Source organism: Gorilla gorilla, chromosome 4 (assembly GCF_029281585.2).
Source record: "Gorilla gorilla gorilla isolate KB3781 chromosome 4, NHGRI_mGorGor1-v2.1_pri, whole genome shotgun sequence".
Taxonomy (NCBI): domain Eukaryota; kingdom Metazoa; phylum Chordata; class Mammalia; order Primates; family Hominidae; genus Gorilla; species Gorilla gorilla.
In genome coordinates, this window is record NC_073228.2 from 173785707 (window position 1) to 173812570 (window position 26864).

The following is a 26864-nucleotide window of genomic DNA, read 5'->3' on the forward strand; positions in this document are numbered from 1 at the left end:
GGTGGAAGCTCTAGCTGGGCTAAAGCCAAGGGTGGAAGAATTGACATTTTGATGCTTAAGTGGGGCTTTGGGACTCTCTTTACAGTTACAGCTCCCATCCCTGAAATATCTACTGGGTTCCCCTGGAATATGTGTATCAGGAAACACACCTTCCACCCCTCTGCTCTGTGTTCATAAGGTGCTGTCACCAAAAGAGAGTTTGGGAAGGCCTGAGGATGCTCTTCATAATGTTGCCTCTTTAAAATGGTCCAGGTGGGGTGGGTATCGGTTTATGTCCATGAACTGATGAGATGGATGATGACAGATCCCCTATTTTCTCTAAATCAAATTAAATCCAACCCACAGCAGCCCTGACCTGACTTGGCTGGCATTGACAGGAACTCAATCTCAGCCTTCGATTAGGCCTCCATCCCTCTCTGCTCCTTCCCCATCCAGAGAGTCATACAAAAGTCTCTGGCAACCTATGCTTAGCAGTGCATTCATGGTGACTCCTCTGGTCCTAGGCCCATTGTGGTCACTGCTGATATTCTCATCGTACAATTGTGCATGTCCCTTAGATCTGGAGGCTTTGCTGGTTTGGTAGTGCTGGGCCCAGGGACCAGCCATCACAGGTGCACTTACACAGCCGTTCCCCTCCGGTGCACATCAAAGCAGGAGTTACTGATCTTTGCTACCCAGAATCTTAACCCACCCCCTCACCCAGTCTTGGGAGTCTCTTTTCACCCTTTCTTTGCCTCAGTTTCTGCCTCTTCCTCCCTACCAGCAGCATTTGTCCCTCTTCCTTCCCTCTAGCATCATTCACTCACTAGAGATGCTCTCTAAGGCCCTGACTCTTATCCTTGAGCACCCAGCAGAGTCCCTAGGAAGGCTGGTTAAACAGACTGCTGGGCCTACCCCTAGATGCTCTAATTCAGTGGGTGTGGGGTGGAGCCTGGGAATGTGCATTTCAAACAAGTTTTCAGATGCTGCTGCTGCTGCTGCTGCTGCTTTTCCTGCTCCAGGGCCCACACAGAGAGAACCACTGCTTCAAGGGGAGGGAGCAAAAGTCCTACCCCCATGGAAGTGGCAGGATTAGGGGAGGGAGAAGGGGGAGGAGAATTACAGAAAGGTTGAAGTACAAATAAATATTTCCACCAGCTTCCCTGCCATCCACCACCTCCTGCTGAATGATGAAACTCTACTGACCAGAACATGATTCAGATGCGGATTTGGGGTAACTCATCTGTGTGCGGAGGAAGACCCGGGGGAATTACATTCTGTGCTTTATCCTCGGTGACCACAGGCCTTTTCTTAGCCTGGAGTTCAGGACTTCTGGATTGAGACTCCTGGACTCTGGCCCACATCAGGCAGTTTCCAGAAAGTTGCTCCGCTCCCACCCCCAAGCTCAGTCTATAAATTTCTTTTCTGTTGCCTGGGCCTGTCATTGAGAAGACTGGCATCATTTTCAGAATGTATTTGCAAGTAAAATGTTCAAGCAGCAGGAGAGAGGGCTGGGAGGGGGCAGCTAGACGCAGTGAACTGTGTCAGACAGTTGGCTCATGGGAGCTGGCGGCCCTCTGGCCAGCTCTTCTGCTGGAATAGAAACCCAGCATCTCCACTTGGAGGGCTTCCTTTTGCCACTTTTCTCAGTGCCCAGAGAAAGGGCCGCCCTTGAAGGGGCCATGGTCAAAGTTGATAAGCCAAAAGTCAGCCCTTCTGCCTCATCTCCCAGTTAGCAGTACTATACCAGGTGATCAGGCTGGAGCTGCCCTGTCTTCAAATCTTATTGGTGCCATGTAGTAGCTGAGTGTAGTTTCAGATGAGCTGCTTCTCCCCTCTGAGCAAGTGTCTTCATTTGTAAGAGGTGTATAATAATGGCATCTACTTCTCAATGTTGCTTGGAGGATTCAAAGGGGAACTGCATGTAAATTGCTTAGCTAGTATCTGGCACATAGCACATGTGCAAATAAAGGTGAGTCTCCGTCGCTCATGACTATTATTCTGTTCTGCATATTGGCATTCATATCTGTTTTGCTCATGGACTTTGAGCTCCTTGAGAGAAGGAGCCAGGTCTGATTCCCTTTTGAATCAATTCATTCAATCACCAAACATCTGTTGAAGCCCTACTGTGTGCCACTTACTGTGCTAGGGGCCCATCATCCATTGCTGCACATAGTATGTAAGTGTTACTTGATGGTTAATGAGTGAAAGGGGAGGATTGCAGAGAAGGCTTACAAAAGATACATTTTCTTGAATACCTACTGTGTGCTAAGGCAATGCTCCTTAAATTTCCATGGGCCTAATACCCACCTGCAGATCTTAGAATCACATTCTGATTCTTCAGCTGTGGGCTGGGGCTTGCAATTCTTCATTTCTAAGAAGCTCCCAGGTGATGCTAATGCTGCTGGTCCACAGGCCACACTCTGAGTAGCAAGATAGACACTCCTTTGCATTATGTCACTTATTGCTTGCAAAACGTTATGGGATGAGCTTAGAAATGAGAATTTATAGAGATTAAATAGCTTGCTTAAGATCACACAGCTGGCTAGTGTTGGAGTCAGGTCAGCATGGCTCATTTTTGTCTATTGAGCTCACTCACCGTTAAGAGCAGTGGTTCCCAATGTTTGCCACATATTAAGATCACCCAGGGAGCGTTAAACATCCCAATGTCGGGAGAGCTGGTGGCAGGTAATTCTAATGTGCAGCAGAGTTTAGGAACCATGGCCTCAGAGTCCAACCTCATCCAAGGAACAAGAAAGGAAAGGAGAAGAATTTTGACATCTCTCTAATTTCAGGAACCAATTATAGACTTTCAGAATTTGGAGGTCTAGGCCTCTTTTGATGTTACAGATGAGGAAACTGAGGCCTATAGAGGTTAAAATATTCACCCAAAATCATTTAACTCATTGATGGCAAAGTTAGGACTAGAACTCAGGCCTCTGGGCTCTCACCTTTGACGTGGTTCCTGTGCTGGAGGAGGAATCCAGGAACAGAGTAACCACTGGAAAAAGGCTTCTCCATGCTCCTCCATCAGCTGGGACCTTGGAGACTCAAAGGAGACCTAGGTTTCCCTAGGATGAACCAGGGAGACATCCACTGCCCTCAGAAGAGCAGGAAGTTTTCCTTTGCAATATTCTGCCAATCTTGAAATGGCAGTGTGCAACAGAACATACTTTGAAGTTGTAAGGCCTTTAAAATTCCAAGATGAAATATATAATCCCATTATGGTAGGAACATAATTGGTGGCTTGATTTAGTGCAGTAAGGATTTATTGTTTTAATCATAACATAATGTACATTGGTTGGTTGCTTCATAACAAAGATATAATGGGCTGCAAATGTGTACAGTAAGATTTTTTTGGGGGGCGGGGGTTGGGGAAATGGCATGACTCAGAGTTTAAAAGCCCCAAATCTTAGCTGTGCCTGTGTAGCTTTACCATATAACCCATTGATAACTTAGCCCTATGATGTGCTGGTATGCTTAAGTGTAACCATTTATTGAGCACTTATTCTGTGAGCAGAATGGCATTATCCACTTAGGGAATGTAATGACATTCAATCTATATAAGATCCCCATGAAGTCAGCATTACTTACAGAGGCCTGCACAGCAATAATTGGAGGAGCTGGGATGTAAATTCACCTGTGGGTGAATTCAAATCACCACACTCAGCATAGGACCTGGCTCCATACCCTTATTTTACAGGTGAGGAAGAGGAAGGAAAAGCAATCCTGGCACACAGGGACAGCAAGTGGCAGGACAGAGCTGAGACTATGGTCTCCTCACTCTGGGACAAGTGTTGTTTCCTACTACCTCCATGGAAAATGAGGCCGGAAAGAATGGCCAGGACTCCATGAGCTGTTCCCCTCCCTACTCAGGCTCCAGCCATCATGCAATGAGGAGGTTACTTTCCATACAGACCAGACTTTGGTCTAATGTTTTTGAGGAACCTATTCAATGAAAAAGAGCCCTTCACCAATCCATGCCCCATCAAATTAGACTTAAATTAACACATGCTATGTAGATAGCTACTTTCCCAATCTGTGTCCCACTGATTCTTCCATCTGAGATCATATTATATATCCATTCATTGAGCAATTAATGGTGAAGTACCTCCTATGTGCCAGGCACTGTGCCAGGTGCTAGGGATAAAGAGATAAGGAGAAAGTAGGACACTGACCCAGTCTCTGCCTTCCTGGTCCAGAGGTGGACAGAGATAGATAAAGTGGGTTCCTGAAAACTGCCATCAGTGCCATGAAAGTGATATGCACAGGGACATGAGAACTCAGAGGAGGGCCCTGACCCCAGCTAGTGGTGGAGAGAATTCCAGAAGCCTTTCCAGATGAAGTGATTTCAAATACGGGACCTGAAGTTCAGTAGAGGTGACTATGTCAATTGTTTAAAAGGTAGGTAGATACATGTGTTGGCTCAGATGCGGAACAATGCTTCTGGTAAAGGCAACAGCATGTGGTCAGGCTGTCAGAGGTGATCAGAATATGATCTGGATGTGCAGGTTGGAGGGGAATTAGTATAAGTTCTGTGTGGCCGGATGATAAAGTTTAAAGGGAAGAGTAGGAAGAGTGGAAGAAATAAGGCTGAAAAGGGAAGAGGGACCAGGTCATGCAGGGAACTGAACACCATGCTAAGAGGTTTGGATTTTGACTCTGTGAGTAAGTGGAATCTATTTTAGTAGGATTGAGACTTAGTCTCATTTCCATTATAGAGAGATGACACTCTGACTGCAACAGGGAGAATTGATTAGAGGGGCCAGAGTGGGAAGCAGGGGGTGCGTTTAGGAGGCTACTGCAATAATCCAGGTACTGATGATGGTAGCGTCAATCAGTGCAGTAAGAGTGTAGGGAGAGAAATGAACAAACTCAAGACAAATTTCTTTTCTTTTCTTTTCTTTTTTTTCAAGAAAAATTTCTAAATCCCCAGGGCTTGTGATTTATTGAATGTGGGAGGAGCGAGAGAAAGGGTGGAACAAAGGACTATGGCTGGATTACTGTCCCGGCCAAAGTGGCTGGTTCTGAGAAGGAGCACAGGGGGAGGAGGAAGAAAGGTCTGAGAGGGGAAGGATCATGTTGACATGTTAATATGAGATGCCCATGAGGTGGAAATGTCTAGGAGGAAGTTGGATGCTGGATGCATAAGTCTGAAGCTTCAAGGAGAGAAAACCTTCCTGGAATTCTCTTTACTTATCAGAAAAGATCCCAAAGCTGACAACAATTTGTAATCTCATGAGAAATGGCCAAAAGAATGACAGCTTGACCCCAATCACGGGCTGGTTGTTTCAGCTTGTAATATGGCTCAAGGCATTCAGCTAAGCTTCAGTGGCCCTGTGGGCACTGGGATAGCTGAGAAGACCTTTGTCCTTTAAAATCAGAGCAAATGAGGCAGTCCTTTTAACCTCTTTGATGGGAGTCCAGCCACTCCCCTCCTTGAGATATTTTTACTGAGTGCTTTCTATGTGTCAGGCATTGAGGATACAGGATTGGGAAGAAGGTTCCTGCCCTTGAGTTTCTCCAGGGCCAGTGGGGACAGACACATGAGCATATGATTAAGATACCACATTACAGGTGGAAGAAACATTGGGGGGGTCAATGTTCAGGGGGCCCAAGTGTTCTTTGACTTCAGCATGGTAAATATCGCTATGGAGCTTGTGCAGATACTTGTGAGATGGTTTTCGTTTTTCATTTTGATGAATGATTGCAAAGCTCACAACTGCAGAGAGACTGAGGCTTCAACTTAAGCTTCGAAATCTTCACATTTTTCAATTTTATCACAATTTTGACTCCCGCTAGTTATTAGGAAGAGTACTCCCTGGGTCAGCTCACTTGATGCTGTGTTAATGGTGATGAGCAAAATAAAAGGAGGAAGAATTGAGTGTGGTTAGAACACAAAGATGGACTGCCCTGTTCTACCTGGCACAATGAGAATAGAGAAGTCTTCCCGGGGGAAGAAATGGCACTTGTGTGGGTCTTTAAAAATGAATTATGCACTTTAGGAGGCCAAGGCAGGAGAATCACTTGAGTCTAGGAGTTTGAGACTACCCTGGATAACATGGTGAGACCATGCCTCTACAAAAAATTTTGAAAAATAGCCTGATGTGGTGGCATGTGCCTATGGTCCCAGCTTCTCTGGAGGCTGAGGTGAGAGGATTGCTTGAGCCCAGCAAGTCAAGGCTTCAGTGAGCCATGATCATGCCACTGCACTCACCCTGGGTATCAGAGTGAGACTCTGTTTCAAAAAAGAAAAAATGGCCGGGGGTGGTGGCTCATGCCTGTAATCCCAGCACTTTGGGAGGCTGAGGCAGATAGATCACCTGAGGTCAGGAGCTCAAGAACAGCTTGGCCAGTATGGTAAAACACCATCTCTACTAAAAATACAAAAATTAGCTGGGTGTGGTGTGGGGCACTTGTAATCCCAGCTACTCGGGAGGCTGAGGCAGGAGATTCACTTGAACTTGGGAGGTGGAAGTTGCAGCGAGCCGAGATCACGCCACTGCACTCCAGCCTGGGTGACAGAGTGAGGCTCCATCTCAAAAAACAAAGAAAAAAGAAAAAAATGAATTGGACTTCGTTTGTGTCAGAGAGAGCATCCATGGCTTTTGCAAATGCCAAATAGTGAAGAGAAGTTGAGAGTAGGTGGTATGTAGGAGAGTGGGGAGAATTCAGAGTGGACAGCTTTGCATGCCATTCTGCGGAGGCATTCCCCAGAGGGGAATGGCGGAGGCTGTAGGAAAGAGGTCACACGTGCAGTGCCTACAGGGTCCAGGCAGATAACAACAGTGAGAGAACTAGGTGGGGTGACCAACTGTCCTGGTTACCTAGGACTGAGGGGTTTCCCAGGAAAAGTCTCCCAGCAGACCAAGATGAGTTGGTTACCCTAGAATGAGGCCAGGCCTTGCCTGCCTAGAAAGGGCCTGCTCTCTTCAGGGGGCAGCTCCTTGGAAATATAGACTGGGATTGCTGGATCTTCCAAATGTCCAAGAGAAACTGAATATCCAAAATTTAATGCAAGTTCTTCTGGTTTTTAATTGTTGACAACAAATTCAAATGTTTTAAAAACATGATGCCGGTCAAACCAAGCATTTCTGTGGGCTATGTGAGGCCTACAGGCTGCCCTTTTGAGGATCTCTGGCTACAGTGATGTAAGTGAAGCCTCCCATGTCCCACCCTGTTACTGCCCTGAGGCCCCTTAAAGGCATGTTCAGATGATTTTCATTATGCAGAGTGACTTCAGTGATCAATCGTTTGGTTTTTAATTTGATGTTCTTAACCAGATTTGGATGCCGTGCACAGAATGTAATGGATCAAAGTGGCAATGAATAGTGGTAATAGGGACATGCATTCCGTCTTTTTTTTGAAAGATAAAATAATTGCTCAATGGCTTGTTCTGCCCCAAACCTGGAAACCTATTTGGTCAGAAAAGTAAAGAAGAATGTATTTCTCAAATGTCAGCCTTAAGGTTCATTTATCCTGGGCATCTGGACAGCCCCCTGGCTGAAATAAGGCTGGGAAAGAACAATCACTTTGTTTGTAGGTAACTTGGAAGGTCAGGGGACTGCTGTTTGAAGGTGGTGGAGGGTGATAGAGTCAACTTAACACTGTGATCATATGACTGGGTTGTAATGTGACTATGGGGAAACCACCCAACCTCTCTGGTCCATGGTTTCCCCATCTGTGCTGCAGGGAGGCTGGCTTGCAGGATAGTTCCCAAGAATCATCCTCCCCATCAGCTCTCTAACTCTAAGCTTTAACTTTGATTAGACTTTTGCTGGGATTTCTCTGGCCCTGCCAGGGTGAAATAGTCGGGGGAGATTTTAAAGAAAAAATCAGTCCAGACAACTGTGACATCTTTTTTCTTTTCTAGATGGAATTAGTAGATATGGGGCTTTAATAAGTTGATCTGATATCTGGGCTCCACCAGGCCAGCTCTCTGAATGGCATTTTTCATTGTGTCAGTTGATTTTTCTTTAATTGAGTGTGGATCAGAATATACGTATGGGAGCTGGGTGCAGGAAGAAACCTTCAAAGGCAGGGGTTTTGCAGTCAGGGAGCCATCCTCTCCAAGACAGGGGAGGGTGGGGCAGGTGGGGGAGGACCTGCGTTCATGCCAAGCTGCAGTGTCACCTTTATTAATGATGACAGGGAGAGGGAGTCAGCAGGCAGCTAATGCGGACTGCAGAGGATGGTAATCGGGAGGTGTTGCTACCATTCCAGAGGACAGGGAAGTGGGACAAATGGGAATTTAAGAGGCAAGAGGTGAACACAGGGAAAGAAAGGCAAAAAAAAAAAAAAAAAAAATGAGTATGACATCATCTGGAAAATTGCAAACCAATGAATCAATGAAGTATCATTCCCAGAGCAGGAAGGAAGCTGCCAGAGAAGGAGCCAGCCTGCCGGGGAGCTGGGGCCTGACAGGAAGCACAAGCTGGGTTGGCTATGCAGTGCCCTAGCCAGGGGTCAGCCACAGCTGGCACGTGAGCCCTAGGAATGGACTTCCACTTCCTTCTGCCCCTTTCCTCCTAGAGCCTTTTTTTTTTTTTTTTTTTTTCACGAAAGACATCAGAAGGAATGTTCTATCCAAAACGGCTTTACAGGAGCTCATTAATGTGAACCCTTGGAGTCAGCTTTTCAAACAGTTATCTCTGAGTTCAGCCTCATAGGATTTTTCTCATCATGGGGATCAGCTTCATAAAAGCCAGAGTGTGATGATTCTGCCAGTTTTTGGTGTTAACAGATGAAATAGTACTCTCTTTATAGAAATGAAGAGCAAGGACTTTGGGTAGCTTTCTTTAGTTCTCAAGACCTCATCAGCAGAGCTGGCCTGAAGGCAACACAGTAGGCAGGTGCCTGCATGGCATCCTATTACCTACAAATTGAGGATCAAAGCCCTTAGCTAGGCATCCAAGGCCCTTCCATATTCTTCCCCTCTAAATATCTCTCGTAGTTACCCATGAACTTCTGCTGTATCCAGGCACCTTGCTCATTTCCACCTCTGCCACTTTCCTCATCCTGTTCCAACATATAAATATGAAGCAGCAATTTCTCAGTATATATACTACCACTCCCTGCCCTTGCCCATGGCAGACATCACTAATTGATTGCCACACTCTTTCCTGCTGAGCTAGGACTTGGCCTTAGAATTATTTCCAACACGACTCCCCAGACAGTCACTACCAATCAATTAAATTAATCAAATTATAAAATAAAATGTATTTTCTATTATTGATCTAAGATGTCCTTTCCCATTCTTAGCTCAATATCTATCAATCTTGTAGTTTCTCAAATCCTACATGCTCTATGAAATTTTCCCTGAATATTTCTACCCTCATAGATTGTTCCTGCTTATTAAAAGCCTAGTGCAAACCTTACCTATAGCATGCATTTTGCACTTATCATTTAGTATCATAATGTATCTTCCTCTTTATGGATCAGAGCTTCTCAACATCAGTGCTAGTGACATTTGGGGCTGGATCATTTTCTTTGTGGGGGCTATCCTATGTATTGTAGGATATTTTAGCAGCATCCTTAGTTTTTACCCAATAGATGTCAGTAGCAAACTCTCCATCACTTTTGACAATGAAAAATATTTCAAGGCATTATTAAATGCCCTTTGAGGGACAAAATTGCCCCAGTTGAGAGCCACTGTGAGATAGATAGATAGATAGATAGATAGATAGATAGATAGATAGATGATAAGTGGATAAAATCTCCCCTGTTAGTCTGAGACCTTCAGTGTGTGGACCATCATCATATCTGACGTAGCTCCTTACACACAATAAGTGCTAAATAAATATTTGATAACTGATTGATTGATTGGGAGTGAGGACTGAGGAATTTTCTAGGAAGCGGGAAAAATGTTCTCCAACGTGGACTAAGAATTACACCTTCAGTGTGTCCTTGCTGCAGTTAAGCACTGCGGAATTGAGCAATGCAGAGTTTGCAAAGGGGCCACCTCCAAGCAACCACCCTCCTCCCCAATAAGCTGTTAGCAGATCCTAGTAACTGAGTGTCCTGTGACTAGCAGATCTCTTGCAGCAGAAACAACTAGAGGAGGGAGGAAGTGCTAAAAGAGGCCTGGATGATACGTTTGGCTTGAAGTTTAATACATGATGTGAGAGACCTTCACTCCTCTTCACTCCTCAAGAAGGAAAATGAGGTAAACTGAAGAAATCCTTTTATCTGCAAAGTAATCTTCCCTCCTGGAAGCTCTCTGGCTTGGTCACCTGATGTTCTGTGAACATGTTTATCTGCCTGCCCCCTCCACTGCCTTAAACAATAGAGGCTTTGTAAAGGGAGAAAAATGGAAGAAACTATAAATCCTCACCCACAATGCAGCTGCCCTCATTTCCACAGGGGGGTTTAAATCATCCTCTACAAGTGAACCAGAAGCCAACTCTACACATCTCCGGCTGATCACAGACTGTTCGTGGTGAATCAGGAATGGAACTGAGGCTGAGCATTGCAAGAAGTCTTTCTGAATACCTAGTGTGTGCCAAGCTTTTTAAGGGACCCTCTGCATGTGTCTTCTACCTTCATCCTCACTACAGTCCTACAGAGCCTGCATGGTTATCCCCATTTACAAAGAGAGAACTGAGGGTCCAAGAGGTAAAACAATTTGCCCAGAGTTCCAGAGCATGTCAAGGAGAGCTGGCATTGATCCCAGGACTTAGGATGTGTCCAGTGCCTGCCTGAAAAGCTACATCTATGAGAAACTAGATATGTTTCCCAGTATGCGGTATTGGTACCTCATACAGAACCCTTCTTAGCCTTCAAATCCCAAGTAATGCAGAAAACAGGAGGGGTGTCCTCAGCCATAGAGAATAGTCATTAAGAGGGCTGGTTCTGTCTATGTAACTGTGTAACTTTACCAATTGGTCTATCTGTGTATATCATCTAGCTAGCTTTATCCATATGTCCATACATCCATCTATTCATTCATTCATCTGTTAATTTATCCATCTGTCCATCCGTCCATCATCCATTCCTCCTCTTCTATATAGGCACAAGAGATGTCAATGATGTTTCCTAATATTCAAGGTTAATTCAGCAGGGGGAGAGGTGGTGAGGTGAACGATCACACACTTTTCCTTTCTTCATTGTCTTTTGAGGTATGGCTTAATTTTAATGATAATAAGATCATATCATGTTTGCAAAAATGATAGTCTCCTTTTTTTCTAAATTAAATGAAAGCATTCTGAAGTCAAGCTGATCTAGGCAACCTATATCCCCTCTCTGTTCGTTGGTTTTCTCATCTATAAAGTACAAATGGTATTACCAACATCTACTGAAAGTTTGGAGGATTACATAAGATAAAGCACACATAGTGAGTGCTTGACCCATAGTAAGTATCCTATAACTGTTGGCTATTACGATCATCAGTGTACTTTTTAACAGCATCTAACACATAAACATCTGACTAATACTAACTTCTCTTTCTTCTGGTTTTTTCTTCCCTTGTTATGACCCTATAAAAAGTCCTTTCAGATGGGAAATAGAGGCTTAGCATAGTATCTAAAATGTATTTAGCCCTTGAAATGGTGCTTATTATTACTGTTGTTTAGCCCACAGTCCCTCCTGTCAGAGACTTCACATCCTGTTGGGACACCTTTACCCATAGAAGGTTAACCTTGGTGTCATTTTACCCTGGATGCACATGTTTGCAGGAAAGAGTGGGAGCTGCTTAGGATCCTTATCCAGAGCTCCATACCCTAGCAATGCTCCGGGTTTTGATTTTTCTCAGGGAGGTGTGAACTGAGGAATATACCGTATTTTCCTGCACAGCCCTTCCTGAGATGTTCAGTGTGAGGCACAGAAGCCCATCATTGTTGTATACATGGAGAATAAATCCTTGTTTCTGAACCTGTTCTTTTTGCAATCATATTTGTGACCCCCCTCCCCCCGACACACACACATGTTTCCATGGAGAGAGTTAGAAACAGGATAATTATGTTCTGAGCCATTAAAAACTGGGGTATCCTGAATGATAACCCCTCTCCTGGCAAGCAGGCTTCTCAGGTAGGCCCCCAGACTTGAATGGCTTTAACCAGAGACTGGGAGCCTCCAAAAGTAGGCTTCTGTTCATTCAACTCTGCATGGCAGGGAGATGAGCCCACTGGACTCGAAGACAAATGGAATCAATGTAAAACTAAAGTCCATGCCCACACCTGCCGAAGGAGGGCCAGATTCTGCTAGAAAATAATCATTTAGCAAGACATCCTTGCGGAAGAGTGACAACCATCAGGAATGAGGAAGAGTCAACATTTAAAACATAATTTCTGCTTTTCACAAACTCCTGACCCTAGGAACAACTCCAGTCTAGTACCTTAGAGATGGGCTGGTGTGGAAAGACATGGAAAGTGCTTCCCTAAAGAGGAGAGCTTTCCAGCACACAGCAGCCACAGCATGTTTCTCAAAGTCCAAATCAATGGCTTCTCTTTATACTTACAAGAAAATCCCAATTCTTGCACTGATCCCATGGGCCTCCAAGGGCCCATGGGATCAGACTGCTGCCTGTCTCTCTGACCTCATCATATACGGAGCCTTCCCTTAGTCATACCTTTCCACCACACTGAACTTCTTTCAGCTCCTCTGACGCTCCAAGCACATACCACTTCAGGGCCTTTGCATCTACTGCTCTGCCAGATTTTTGCATGACCCATTTTCACTATTCAGGTTTCTACTCAAATGTCAACTCTTAAAGAGGCCACTATGATCCATCCTATTGAAAATAGGGCAGATACTCCATCTCCATGCTATTGCTTTGTAATATTTCATTAGTAGCACATATCACTATCTAAAATGATCTTACATATATATTTCCTTGTTTAAAGTGTGTTCCCTCTGTTCCTGGCTCTTCCCAATTGGGATGTGAGCTTCTTAAGAACAAAGCCTTTGGTAACCTCAGCTGTATCCCCAGCATCTAAAACCATGCCTGGCACATAGTAGGTGCTCAAGAAATATTTGTTGAATTAAGAAATGTGTGAAAGAATTATCTCACTCTGGATTGCTAGAATATAATTTAAGATGGGATGTGTTCAGAGGTAGAACAAAACTTCTTTCATTTCTGGCCTCTCCTAAGGCAAAGGTAGTCAACACAGGACCCTAACTTTTCAGCCTTTATGGAGGGGGTGGTCCTCATAACATTCTTTTGGAGATGGGAAATTCTATAATAAATTCAATCTCCCATCTAACAAATATTTATTGAACCCATGCAATATGCAAGGTCAACTCTAGCTTCTGACAAAGAACAATGGATAAATGGACACAAATCTCTGCCCATGAGAGTGCTGATGTGGAAGACATGGCGGGTTTTTAAGAGAACACAGGGCTTAGAGTCGGAAAGGCCTAAATTTTAGGTCCTATGTCACCATATACTAAAAGTCTGCCTAACCAAGCTACCTGACCTCCAGGTATCTAACTTTCCTCCTGTATAAAATGGGCATGAAGCTGACCTCATGAGATTATTGAGAGGATTCAGTAACTGCTGTGCCTCTGGCACCTAGCACTTGGCGGTCGCTATTGAGATGATGAATGTAGGGCCCTGGGCAAAAGGAATGAATGAATGGAATTTTCTTTCCTTCCACTTCCCCTTGTGATTAAACATCTCATCATATACTTTAGAAGTTTTCAAGTGATCTCAAAAAGAAAAAAAAGAAGAAAATTTAAAGTGATTTCACATCACAGAGCCACAAGCACAGGCTCCAACCAGGATCAGAAGGTGTTAGTTTCAAATGAAGAGTGTGTAATGAATTCAGGCCCCTCTTCGAGCCTTGATTCAAAGCAGCCTGCGCTTCTGGCCCCTTGTCTGTGCTTGAGAGCTGATCTGTCATTAATGCCTACAGTGTCAGGCAGGGGTGCACATGGCTGACTCTGCCGGAGTTGCCACGTTGTACAGATGGAACATGTCAGGGCACACCCAGCATATGCAACATCCAAGTGGCATCTTTCTGTTTTCCTGTGATGCTATGCCTTTGACACGTAGCAGGCCACATGAACCTTGCGGATCAAAAAGCTTCTTAGGAAAGAAGGTGATTCAGTTTATTCTATTGCACAGCAGGATGTCCTGGGTAACCAAAGAATGTCACTGCACGCAAAGACAGACACCTTCTTAAAGCCAAACAACTGGGGAACTAAGTTTTCGATGAAGACAGTTATTTTTCAGGCTTCTGAACAATTTGGACACTGTTGTCTCTTTTCCTACCTGCCAGCAACTGTTCCTGAATAAAAGAACTCTCCCAGCGTGCTCTGTTCCAAGAGGCACACACTGGACTTACTGAACAGTGGCATGTTGTTAACCAAAAGCATGTTCAGCGGCAGAGGCTCTTAGCTGTTCATCCCAAGCTGTGATTGGGAGTGCTTGATGTGTCCATAGATAGTCACGGGTAGGCGGAGTCATCATTTCCTCTGTCCAGGTCAGGAATTTCAATGAGCTAATCTGCATAGCTTCTCTGGACTTGAGTCAGCAACAAGACAATACTAATAATAGCTGCTATTATCGAGGGCTTTCCGTATTCTAAGTCCTTTACACAAATTAATTGAACCCTCACCAAAACCGTGTGAAGTAAGGAATATTTTTATCCCCTTTTACAGATGAGGCAACTGAGGCACAAGACCCTGCTCGAGGTCACAAAACTAGTAAGAAATACAGCTGAGATTTGAACTCAGGCTTTCTGGCTCCTAAGCCCCCACTCTCATGCTTGCATCCTGGCGGAACCAGATGTAAGCTCTTCAGAGTACTGCCTTATCCGTCCTGCTCATTGCTCCACGCCTCGCACCTAGCACAGAGCCCAGAACGCAAGGACAGACAGCACACCTTAGTTTTCCCAAAGAGTGCTCCCAATTACAATTCTGAACGCCTGATAAAGCTCAAAAATGAATGGGTTTTACAGTCCCTGTTTTTCCTGACACCAAAGCCTCCCACTTCCAGTCCTAGACCCACCACACAGACAGCACCAATTTCATCCAAGAATAAAATCTGTTACATAACCAGATGGCAGACATGGGGGTGAATAGAGAAGCAACCTGTGAGTGCATTCGGCCACTCCTAGTCACCAAAGGACAGCTCCTAGAAAGAACTTTTCATCTGTCTCTGAGCCTCCCTCGGCAAACTTTCCTTCATCTCCTCTCGCTGGTGCTTTCTATATTTTATTTTATTTTGGTCGTGCGCATTATTTGAAGTTACTATAGCAACGTGTCACCAGCTGGTATCACATAGTAATGTTGGCATTTAGGTAGCAAGCTTCCGAAGTTGGCTGTTTCACTCCCTCTGCGATCTCATCACTCCTACTAATCTTAGGTGAGTGGGGGATGCATGGGGAGGTAGGCAGCACCCATGCCCCTCGCCCCTATTTTGTTTGTTTCCCAAGGCAGGGCAAACTGGTAGCCTTTCCCTCAGTTCACTTGGCACTGCAGGGGTCCTGGCTCTGTGTGTGTGTGTGTGTGTGTGTGTGTGTGTGTGTGTGTGTGTAGGTGTGTTTGCATTAGAGGTTGTTAAATAGATATGTTTAAGTTGAATGTTGTACACTAAAATTATTGGCATTGTCAATATGATGATGATGATGATGATGATGAATTTTTTAATGCAAAAGAGTGGAATGATTTGGGGAGCGCTAATCTCCTGATCACAATCACCTAGTATCCCAGCTAATTAATTTTGATCACACAATATTGGGTTTCTCTTCTTCTCTCTCACCATCACACAGTGAAGAGACCCTCACTCTTTTCCTTTGGAGCTTCCAAGTGTGCAAGACCTCCCTACGTCCCGATGGGCTGAATTAATTAAGAGGATTGATTGTCTTGGATCACTGAAGAGGGTTCTGTACAGCAAATAAGCCCTGCCACTCAAGGTGTTAAGTAGTCCCTCATCAGCCAAGTGCCTGCGATGATTGCACTTATTTTTACACGTTTGACCTAGTTTCAAACCGTGTCTCTTCATGCTGTGATTCATTAGCCACATTTTAAACCATCCCAATCGGAGCGAGGTGACACTGTCTGGTTTGTGCCAGAGTCTCGGATACAATTTCTCACTGGAATTTAATATGCAAGTCTCCCTGGAATTCTGTTTTAAGAAGCAATTTCCCATCCTGGCATGCTGCTTGGATATGGATGAGTGGCTGCCTCATTCCTAGGTAGTAAATATGTCGATTACAGAATTTCTGCCAGGGATGAAAAGAGGGGGATTCTTGCTAGCCTGGAGACTGCAAGGGATCCCTCCACCCCTCTGTTCCCCATGCAGTATTCAGGCTTTTCCAGGTTTCTGACAGGGCTGGGAGTTCGAGCTCCTAGACTGTAAAGTTTGAACAACGTCAGTGTTAAGGCTGTCTAAGTTGCTAGGGCAAATGCAGTCTGCTCAACATTCCCCCACCCCTATTCCTATGTCCCCTAAAAATTTGAGACATGGTGGATATGGAAGTAAGGTCTCAAACTTGTACAGAGGGGCAGGACACAAATGCCATTTTTGAGGAAACTACTGAAAAAGAGACACACATCAGAGAAGCAAAATGTTATTCCATGATTCTATCGCTGTATGACAAAAGAGGTGGTTTTTCAAATCCAAATGACAGAAAGGAGACTTTTCTGAATATGAAGCTGCTGCTCGTTTCTCACTCCATTTCAGGTTATCAATCATTCACATCGGTGTGATTTCCCACAGATCTGATACCAAAGGGGGCTAGACATCATAGCAGAAAAAAAAGATGCTTCTAGTCAGAAGTAAAACACTGTCATTTTTCATTAACAGCCAAATGCAGGTAACTTGTCCAAACTTCAGTCACATTGCACTACAAATTGTACCAAAAGGCACGCAACCGGGTTTTTCTACGTGGTAGTGAGAACTAAGAAATTAACAAGCTGGTAAAAGTAATTTTGATTGACCAGTGAACTACAACACACCGACCAACTCCTAATGAAAAGATAATGGTTTTTTTCATAAAACAGCCACTCTCTCTAGATGGGGACTAGAATCCCCCTCCCTTTTTATCTTTTAAAATGAAGAATGGAAGTTTCTCTAAACAAGGCTTAAGACAATTCATCCTTTTCAAGGCAATTCCAGGCAACTTGAGATCCAAGGTTTGTTTTTCTTTGCTTTTTTTCCCCCTTCAAATTCAAATCAAGCCATTTGAAATAACAAGCATTCCATATCCATGCATTTGGGGCAGCCTGCAGTTCTGACAATGGTGGATTTTCCACTACATACCACCACACACACACATACAAGCTCCCAGTCTCACTGTTCATTTAAGCCAAAGCTTTAGAAGTAAACTATTGTCCAAGAGACGATCGCATTTTCTCTTAGAGGATCATCGATCATAAAAAATAAAACCTACCCACATCTCTTACCTTGAAGCAGTGGAATTACCTGCAGAGGATGGTCCCCCTTCCTTGCACAATGAGCCAGGCTTTGACCAGCAGCAAAATTACTCCAAAAGAAGGAATAATAAGTCCTTCATATTGTAATTTTCACTGTTTATATGCAAGAAGTGTAGTGGGTCTGCTCACGTAGGAATAAATAAAAAGCCGAACAAACTGCTCGGCAGCTACCATGTGAAAAGAAAAGACCTCTAGTGGCCACAGGCTGAATTCTTTAAGGAAGGGAGAGGATAGATGGAGCAGAGGAAACACACGCTCCTGTGTGTGTATAGACACACACACACACATATGCAGGCACACACACATGCACATACACACACTCGTACACCCCACAAATTCTAAGGTTTCTCCTTTCTTGCATTTGGCCTGGCTGGAGGTAGAAACGAGAATAATGGTTATTTCTTGATTTAAGTGGGAGCTGGTTAAATTAGCAGTGACGGCGGTGTTCTGTCTAGTTTGAAAGGGATAATTTCACACACTCACTACCACCCCCTGGGGGCCTGAGCAGGAAAAAGAATTTGACTCTGGCTCTTCGAGGAGTTGCCACCCAGTGTAGAGGCTACAAGTTCCCATCAACAAAGCATCATCAGCCATTGTCCCTGAGAGTCCCAGCTCTGTGATCTCCGCCGGATTTGCATGTTTTCTAGTCATTTATGGTGTGCGGGTGTGGTGGTCACTTGGCAGGGAGAGCCAGCTTCCTGGGTTTGTAAGCTTTGTAGTCATGACAGGCCCCTTGCTTAGAAGGGCTCCATGGCTGTTTCAAAATTCTGAATAGTTTTAAACAAGGGCTTTGCATTTTTACTTTGTTCTGGGACTCGCTAATTACACAGCTGTTCCTGCTGACAAGGAAAGCATGCTATCCCTAACTTCCCAATTGAAAAGAACCTAGAAACAAATGAAAATCCATATCATGGGAGTAACTTTTGGGAGTGTAAACTTAAGAAACAGTTTTCCAAAAGGCTTCCTGTTTCTCTACCACTGGAACGAAATTGTAAACCTGGGAGGAAATATATACACATGTATATATACATACAGGCATACCTCGTTTTATTATGCTTCACAGATACCTGTTTTTTACAAATTGAAGGTTTCTGGCAACCCTGCATTGAGCAAGTCTCTTGGCACCATTTTTCCAACAGCCTGTGCTCCCTTCATATCTCTGCATCACAGTTCGGAAATCCAAGCAATATTTCAGATTTTTTTCATTATTATTATACCTGTTATGGTGATCTGTGATCGGTGACCTTTGATGTTACTATTATAATTGTTTTAGCGCACCATAAACAAACTTCACTATGGCAAAGTTCACTGTTGTCTTTTTTTAAGAAACTGCCACAGCCACTCTAGTCTTCAGCAACCACCACCCTGATCAGTCAGCAGCCATCAGCATCAAGCCCAGACCCTCCCCCAGCAAAACGATTCCTATTTACTGAAGGCTCAGATGATCATTAGAGTTTTTTAGCAATATTTTTAAATTAAGGTTTATGTTCTCAAATTAAAATTTATATATTTTTAAACATAATGCTATTGCATACTTAATAGACTACAATATAGTGTTAACATAACTTTTCTATGCACTGAGAAGCCAAAACATTCATGCGACTGGCTTGATTGTGATACTCACTTTATTGCGGTGGTCTGGAACCAAACCCATAATATCTTCAAGGTATGCCTGTATATATTTCATATTTGTTATTTTATTAACAAAAGAGGAACTTTTTTATATAAAAAAGGCAGCAGTTTATGGTAAAAATGCTTTTTTTTTTTTTTTTTTTTTGGTTCAAACATAATACTTCCAGCCAGGCCATCTTCCACAAGCCCGGGCTTGGCTGGACCACAGTGGAACTTCATTTGGCCAAGATGGCAGCCCCAGTGGCAACTTGCAAGAGACAGTCAAGAATGACTTCTCACCCCTGGTGGATTCGTGGCCAGTGCTTTGTTTACCAGGTTCCAGAATAGATCTTCCTGAATGCTGCTTGTAGACACAGAAAACTCGCCCTGATGTGGACTGATAAAATCTGGGAAAGAGGAAGCAGAAAAGGCTATGCTGATGTCTTCTGGTGCATGAAAGGGTGTGGTTCCTCCTCTGCTCAGAGGGTCTCCTCTCTGTGTCCCTGCCTTGATTTCCCTCTTCTTTGAATCTTTCTGGTACTTAGTTGGCTTTGCCAATTGAGGGTCTTACTCTTTTTCTCTCATGATTAATCTCACTTTCCCAACTAGATCATGAACTCACAAAGAGCAAGGGCCATCTCTTCTCATTTCTTTCATCCCTCTCAGCTCTTACCAAGTGGCAGGCCCCAGGAGGTGCTGGGTTGCCTCTGGCTGATTCCTGATGATCCAACTACAGATCCCACTGCAGAGAACTTTAGTGCATTTCAAGGTGCTAAAGGAGCCACCTGATTCTTTTGATACTGCTCTAGAGGTAGATTCAGATGAATTATTGTCCCATTTGACAGGTGAGACGATTGGGACTTACACATGTAAAATTATTTGTCATAAAATGAAACTGTCTCCATGATTTTGAAATAGGCTGGATTTCCTGACACAAGTACAGTGCTCTTTCCCCAATGTGCGAACAGCAGGAGAGGTAATGGATCAGGTGTTATGTTTATGTTTGGCACTGCTATTACAGTCCCAGGCACATAATAGTACTCAGTAAATACTTTTTTGATGAATGAGCCATAAGGAGACATTTTCTCACAGGGAAGTTTTCCATGGTCCTCTCTCAACTATTTATAGTATTTTTCTTCATTTCTTGCAGAGTCACTTTGTGGCATGTATGACAGCCATCTTAAACCAGATGGGTGACCAGCACTACTCCTTCTACATTGAGACCTTCCAGACCAGCTCTGAACTTGTGGTGAGTCTGCAGGATGCTGGGGGTGAGGAAGAACTCTTCCATCTCTGGAACATGGCTTCTGTCCCTGTCAGAGAGACCTGCCTGTCTATCACATAATCTAGATATGACTTAACCAATATTTGTTGATGAATCACAGACATTTTGGGGTTTAAGAGCATGACTGTTAGAGTCATACAGTCTTAGGTTTGCATCTAGGATTTGTCACATGCTAGCTGTGTGACCATGGTCAGGTGAATCCTTTTATGCCTCAGTTTCCCCATTTGTAAAGTGGAGATAATGTCATTTATGTCATAGGGCTAAGAAGGGGTTGCACAAGAACACAATAGCTCTCACGTAGTAAGTGCTCAGTAAAATATAGCTCTTATTAAGATCACAAATGCCTAGACGAAGTTGGTCTCTGGGCCACCTTCTTCTAGCCTCTCAGGATGCATTTGCTGCAAGACCATCTGCCCGTGGCCTGTGGCTTGTATCTCTGCAGCTGATGACTTCATTAACATAGAGCCCAGCCCAGGCTGTTCCTGCCCCAAGGGTGGAGCAGAGCACACTTTGCCCTCAGTGTGGCCTCCTTTCTCTCTGTCTTGTTGCTACCAGGTTCGGGAGTCCCACTGCTTAAGGTCACTCTCAACTCTCCCTGGAGAGACCAGGGGCACCAAAATTGGATCAACCTCAGAGAGAGGCCCATAAAAAAAGGAATCATTAGAAAACTAATGCCCTACCCCTTCATCCATTCAGTAGTGAGATGTTCTCTCCCTTGGAGTAAGATTGGCAAGAAATGGAACTTTTCCCTCAACCTCCAATTTCCCTATGTCTTAAGACATGGAAATAGAAAAACTGGACTCCTAATTTTTGATCCTGTATGGAAGGAAAGGTTTCTGGGGGAAGAAGGTAAGAAATTGAATTCTTAATGATTGAACATACACATTTTCTTACATAACCCTCACAAAGTATGACATGGGAATTAGGAGTCACATTTCACAACTCTACAATCTGCTTGCTCAAGGTCCGGTAGCTAGTATGTGGTGGAGGTAAGGTCTGGACATTGACTGTAACCCTTATACCACACTATCTCCTCATTAAGAAGCCACTCTTCCCATCTATGAGCCAGGAGCCTTCTTCATTTCCATAGGAAGGGGATGTGCCTGTGATGATATCCACACTTCCGCAGGTGACATCAAGTATGAATAATATAACAATACTCACCATCATCATCAACATGTAATGAGAATCTGTAGGAGACCAGGCTCTGTACTAAGCATCTGATTGGCAGTATGCACTTAATCGTCACAGTCACCCTTTGAAGTAGATATTATTCCCATTCTGCTGATGTGGAAACTAGGACTTAAAGTATTGAGGTAGTTTTCCCTAGCAACAAAGATTGCTGGAAAGGAACAAATGTCATTTCCAGAATTTTGCAACTTAGCTAAAAGCAGTGATTTTCGAATTATGTTCCTCCTATCCTCACTATGCTTTACCATAAACATGCACACACGCGCGCACACACACACAATTCCACCAGAGCTGTTCTACCTTTATATATTTTATATATTGGGCTCCAGGTAAGGCTTTCTTTGAACAAAGAATTCTGCTGTTAAAATAATTTGAAAACCACCAACTTAAGGAAACAACTCTGAACGGATTTCCTCTAGATTTTAAATTTTGCCTAAAGCATACTGGTGGTATGTCTTCACTACCTCCAGCTCAAAAGGGTCTCAGTGCCAGTGGTTCTGGTCTTAGCTATCCAGATTTGTCTTTATTTATTTTTTATTTTTTGAGACAGAATCTTGCTCTGTCACCAGGCTGGAGAGCAGTGGCGCCACCTTGGCTCACTGCAACCTCCGCCTCCTGGGTTCAAGTTATTCTGCCACAGCCTCCCGAGTAGCTGGTATTACAGTGTGTGCCACCACGCCCAGATAATTTTTGTATTTTTAGTAGAGACCATGTTGGCCAGGATGGTCTCAATCTCTTGACCTCATGATCCACCCTTCTCAGCCTCCCAGAGTGCTGGGATTACAGGTGTGAGCCACCGTGCCTGGCCTCCGGATTTTTCTTTAATTTGTGTTTTCCAAAGATGGAGAAAAAGTATGGCTCACTGCAAAATCTAGTAAAGGGTGCTGAAGTCCACTAAGAACCTCTTCAAAGGAGAGGAAGAGTTCCTGTCATTGTGTCTCACCTAATCTGCTCGTGTGTGTGCGTGTGTGTGTGTGTGTGTGTGAGACATATGAATTAGCTGTATTTACAGCACTGCTAATTAGACGTTCATTTTAATAAGAGTTTATTTGCTCAATGACCTGAGATGCTTTCACACAGTGAGATTATTTCCTTCTCAAATACATATTTGGGAAAATGATTATAAAATTGCCACATCAATGAGTACATTTACTTCTTTATTCCCAAAGATGGAATTAATAGTGCTTTATTTTGAGAGCATTTTCACATCCCATATTCATCTTCCACTGACATTTGGGAAACAGCATTCCAGCATTCAATCTTTAAGCTTCCATTTAATTTAGTTAATGAAAGGCTGTGTCCCTTCCCTTTTCCTCCCTCCAAAACATAATAGCAAAAAAATTTAAAGAGCCAACAAGCTCTGTGTAAAACAGGATGACATGTGTGCTGTGCTTCATTGTTTCAGGACTTCTTGATGGAGACCTTCATCATGTTCAAGGACCTCATTGGAAAGAACGTGTACCCTGGAGACTGGATGGCCATGAGCATGGTTCAAAACAGGTGAGCTGCTATCTGCTTCCATAAAGCTACCTTACCCAGCCCTCACTTCAAAGATCACTTATTTCGAGTTAAATTAGGGACAATTTCTCCTTGCTGAAAAGAAATTAAAGTGTTAAGGCATGCTTTCTTTCTACCTTTAAACCCAGGGAAGGACTCCTCAGCAATCTTGAAGCTACTCAAAAAATCGTCTCCAACTTCTCCATTTTTCAAATCCCAGTTAGAATATCATACTTCATCTCTGAAGCCTTTCGTTCACTCTTGGGACAGGAGATCTTAGAAAAGCATTTTAAAAATATATTATTTTAATTTTTAAAAAATAATAAAATATATTCTGTGACATGGTAAAATAAGTTTAGGAAGCATTAAATTAAACAGATTTGAACAGATTTCCATGCTGCAGGACTTCTTCAAGCTTTTAATATGCTAATGTGATTTTTTTCTAAGAGGAGGATTTAGGGTACAGCATTCCATTTGCCCATTCATTTGCACATAGGATGTGCATTTGGTGTGTCTATGTGTGTATCTATAATACCCGTTAACATCTCCTAGACTATCAGTGTAACCCAAGTATAGCTTAGATGTCCTATGGCCCAACACAAAAAGAGATAAAAGTAATTCTAAACAATTTCAGTCTCTGCTGCTAGGTTTCTTATATCATTTCACCAAAGTAAAATCCAAGTTATAACATTCATTAATCTTTTCTAATATTCCCTTGGGTTTATTTCTAATATTCCTTGGATTTCCCCAAGCCTCTTTCAGAACCTGATTCTCAAATCCTGCCTATCAATTCCTTTAAAACAGCATCTTTTTGGTTCTTCTCTTTTCTTTCTCCCTGCTTTCCTTTGGCTTATTTTATTTGTTTTAGATTCTTTCATGGAAAGCCCTTCATCTTATACTGGTGTCTAGTTTTATCTCCCTCTACCTATTGTTCTTGTTTTATATCAAAAAACCAAGCATTGTCTGGCAAAGATAGAAATATCTCTAGAGGGCAGAATAAGGGGAGAAGTTAAAAAAACGAAATCAGAATTCTCTGAAGTGGAAGGGAAAGAGCAAACACTAACTCAAACTTGCCCAAGCAAAAAGAGAATGTATTGGTACAGATAACTGAAAGAGCCCTGAGGTGTGGCTTCAGGCATGGATGTATCTAGGTGCTCAAATAGCAATGTAGGGAATCTATGTGTGTGTCTCTCTCTGCTTTTTCTATTTACTTGATTCTCAGGCAGATGCTCTCTTAGTGGGGAAAATGGGCTCTAGAAGTTGCAGATATATTCCTTGTTGTATTTTCAACCACAATAGAATGAAAAGGCTTCTTTTCCTATAGGTACAGAAAAAATCCTGAGGCCATTCTTCAAAGGTCTGGCCTGAGCTACATGCCCATCCATAGACCTCTGCGGCCAGCCAAATGAAATGTGCTATTAAGTCAGGCTTGGATTTCATGACACGCCTTTGGAACTGGGGGTGGGTGGTGTGGTCAGTTCTACCAAAACCACAAAGTCAGGGAATAAGGAAAGAAGCAGAGAGAGTAGTTCTTCAAAGGAAAATCTAGAAGTTGTTACCAGAAAGAGGACTAAATAATGGGCAGGTGAATGCACAGATGTCCAGCCTTGATCCAGCGTCTTGGGGTTGGAGCCCTGGCCAGGCAACTTCCCCTTCTGAGCTGTCCACACGGTCCTTCTGGAAGAAACATGTGCTGGGTCCCGTGGGAGTGCTTTGAAAGAATATTTCCTCCTGAAATCCCAGCTTCATTCAAACTTTAGTCATTTTTGGGAGAGGCCCCCAGAAATGATACAGTAATCCTTATTTCTTTATACCTAGAAAAGTAGAATGTAATTTCCTAACAGACCTAATACATTGGAAATCTCTCCTAAATAGAAATCATAGATTTGTATCTCTTAAGGGTCAGCCAAGTACTTATGTTTTGTATATTAAAGAAAAAAGTTAGACTCTAGAATACAGCCTGGGCTTCAGACTCTTTAATTCTGCCACTTTCTCTTTCTTGGGAAGTCATTCAACCTCTTGGAGTGTTAGTTTCCTAGTCTGTAAAATGGGGACAATGATAATTTCTATTTCATGAAAATTGCTTTGTGTGTACGAGGATAGAATGAGTTACTCCTTAGCACAGTGCCAGGATCAAGGAAAATCTCAATAATAATAGCGTTGCCATCACTAGGTGATGACAACAAACTTAGCCTTAGACTAAAGAAGCATGTGTTAATGTCAACCAGAAAAGATTACTTTTTTCTGCTTGCAGGCACATAGCTTAGTTCGAAGATTTCCTGCATCTTCTGGCCAAAATGATCTCTTATGTTTATAGAACACATGAAATGTTCTCACTATTTTTGCATTTTGTATATTATAATAGCTAACATTTATTAAGTACCAAGATCCATCACTGTTGCAAAGGCTTTACATGAAATTAGTTCATTTAATCCTCCCAACAACTTTATAATGTAGAACAACTGTAATCCACGTATTATATAAGAGGAAGCTGAGGTACAGAATAGATAAGTAACATACTTCCTGTTGCATTGCTGAAAAGAAACAGAAGCCATTTCATTGAAACCAATGCTCTTAATCTCTGTATTATTATTATTATTATTATTGTTTTATTTATTTATTTATTTATTTTTGAGACAGAGTTTCTATCTTGTTGCCGAGGCTGGAGTGTAATGGCATGCTCTCAGCTCACTGCAACCTCCGCCTCCTGGGTTCAAGTGATTCTTCTGCCTCAACCTCCCAAGTAGCTGGGATTACAGGCATGCACCACTATGCTCAGCTAATTTTGTATTTTTAGTAGAGAAGGGTTTTCTCCATGTTGGTCAGGCTGGTCTTGAACTCCCGACCTCGGGTGATCGATCTGCCTGCCTCGGGCTCCCAAAGTAATCTCCATATTATTAAGTGCATTTTGCCCAGAGAGGTGAAATGACTCTCCAAGGTCATGCCACTAGTGAACAATTTCAACCCAATTTAGATAAACAGAACAGGTACCATGACTTATGCCAGACCAGTGTTCCCCAGAATACCATTTTCTTTTCTCCAAAAAGGTGCAACTTATTCATGTGGTCAGGGCCAACTTCACTTGTCAGTACGTCTGGACATTCCAACTAACTTTTCTTCCTTCCTTCCATGATCTGTATGTTATGATAGTTGGCCTGTTTTTATAATTTTTCTATTATCACTTATGATTTCTGTATTATGTATGCATTAGTCGTCTATTATTTACTTATCTGTTTGTTGGAAAAGGGAGTGGAGTTTTCTAGATTTTAATGTCTCCCCAGCTGTGTACTGTTTGTGTATGCAGACATAGTGACACATCTCCTGCAAGAAATACTTCCTGTTAGAGCGTTTTTCTTTTTGGTAAGCTGCAACACTGAGTAAGATCTGATTTACATGATGTTGTTAATTTTTAAATGATCAAGTTCTTTATAATGTTGTAAATGAACAAGATTATGCTTAGAAACCTCTTTTACCTCTCTTCCATCTGCACCTCACTCTAGAAATCCAACATTTTGAGGAGGCTTAGGATTTATGCACATCCCTAAAGTTACCCTAAATGCAGCCAACCACCAAATATTTATTGAATTTCATGGGCATCCAGGGTTGTAGGCAATGGACAGGCCAATTTAAGCTATGGTTCCAGAAGGCAGAGGGCTTACGGTCTAGCTGGGGAAACAATAAATATTCCCACGGAAATGTAAGCTGCAGTTGGTGTCATGAATTTGGAGCCCAGACAGTGACCAGAGGCAGAACAGGGCAGTTAGGACTTATGGCTGCCTGGATTCAAATTCCATCTGAGCAAGATCCTTCACCACTCTTGACTCTGTTTTCCTCACTGTAAAATGTGGCTAATAATGATACCTACCACAAGTATATTTGTGGGAACTAAAATGAAGTAATATGTAGAAAGTAGTTAGAACAGTGT

The 26864-nt window shown here is 43.0% G+C and overlaps 2 protein-coding genes across 6 annotated transcripts in view; one reads left to right on the top strand and one right to left on the bottom strand.

Moving 5' to 3' along the window:
* Positions 1-17566, bottom strand: part of INSYN2B (inhibitory synaptic factor family member 2B) — a 119353-nt gene extending 101787 nt beyond the window's left edge. For 2 of the 4 annotated variants that reach the window (XM_063706953.1, XM_055387441.2), the window contains exon 1: positions 17326-17540. The gene's annotated coding sequence lies outside the window, so the exon portion shown is untranslated. Of the gene's footprint in view, positions 1-17325 lie in introns of all 4 variants that reach the window. The other 2 variants (XM_004042971.5, XM_063706954.1) reach the window with 2 other exon arrangements.
* DOCK2 (dedicator of cytokinesis 2) overlaps positions 1-26864 on the top strand; it is a 441813-nt gene that overhangs the window by 323075 nt on the left and 91874 nt on the right. For both annotated transcript variants that reach the window (XM_031011390.3, XM_055387440.2), the window contains exons 28-29: positions 20117-20215; positions 22848-22942. In XM_031011390.3, the coding sequence (XP_030867250.2) occupies positions 20117-20215; positions 22848-22942 (194 nt within the window). The remainder of the gene's footprint in view (positions 1-20116; positions 20216-22847; positions 22943-26864) is intronic.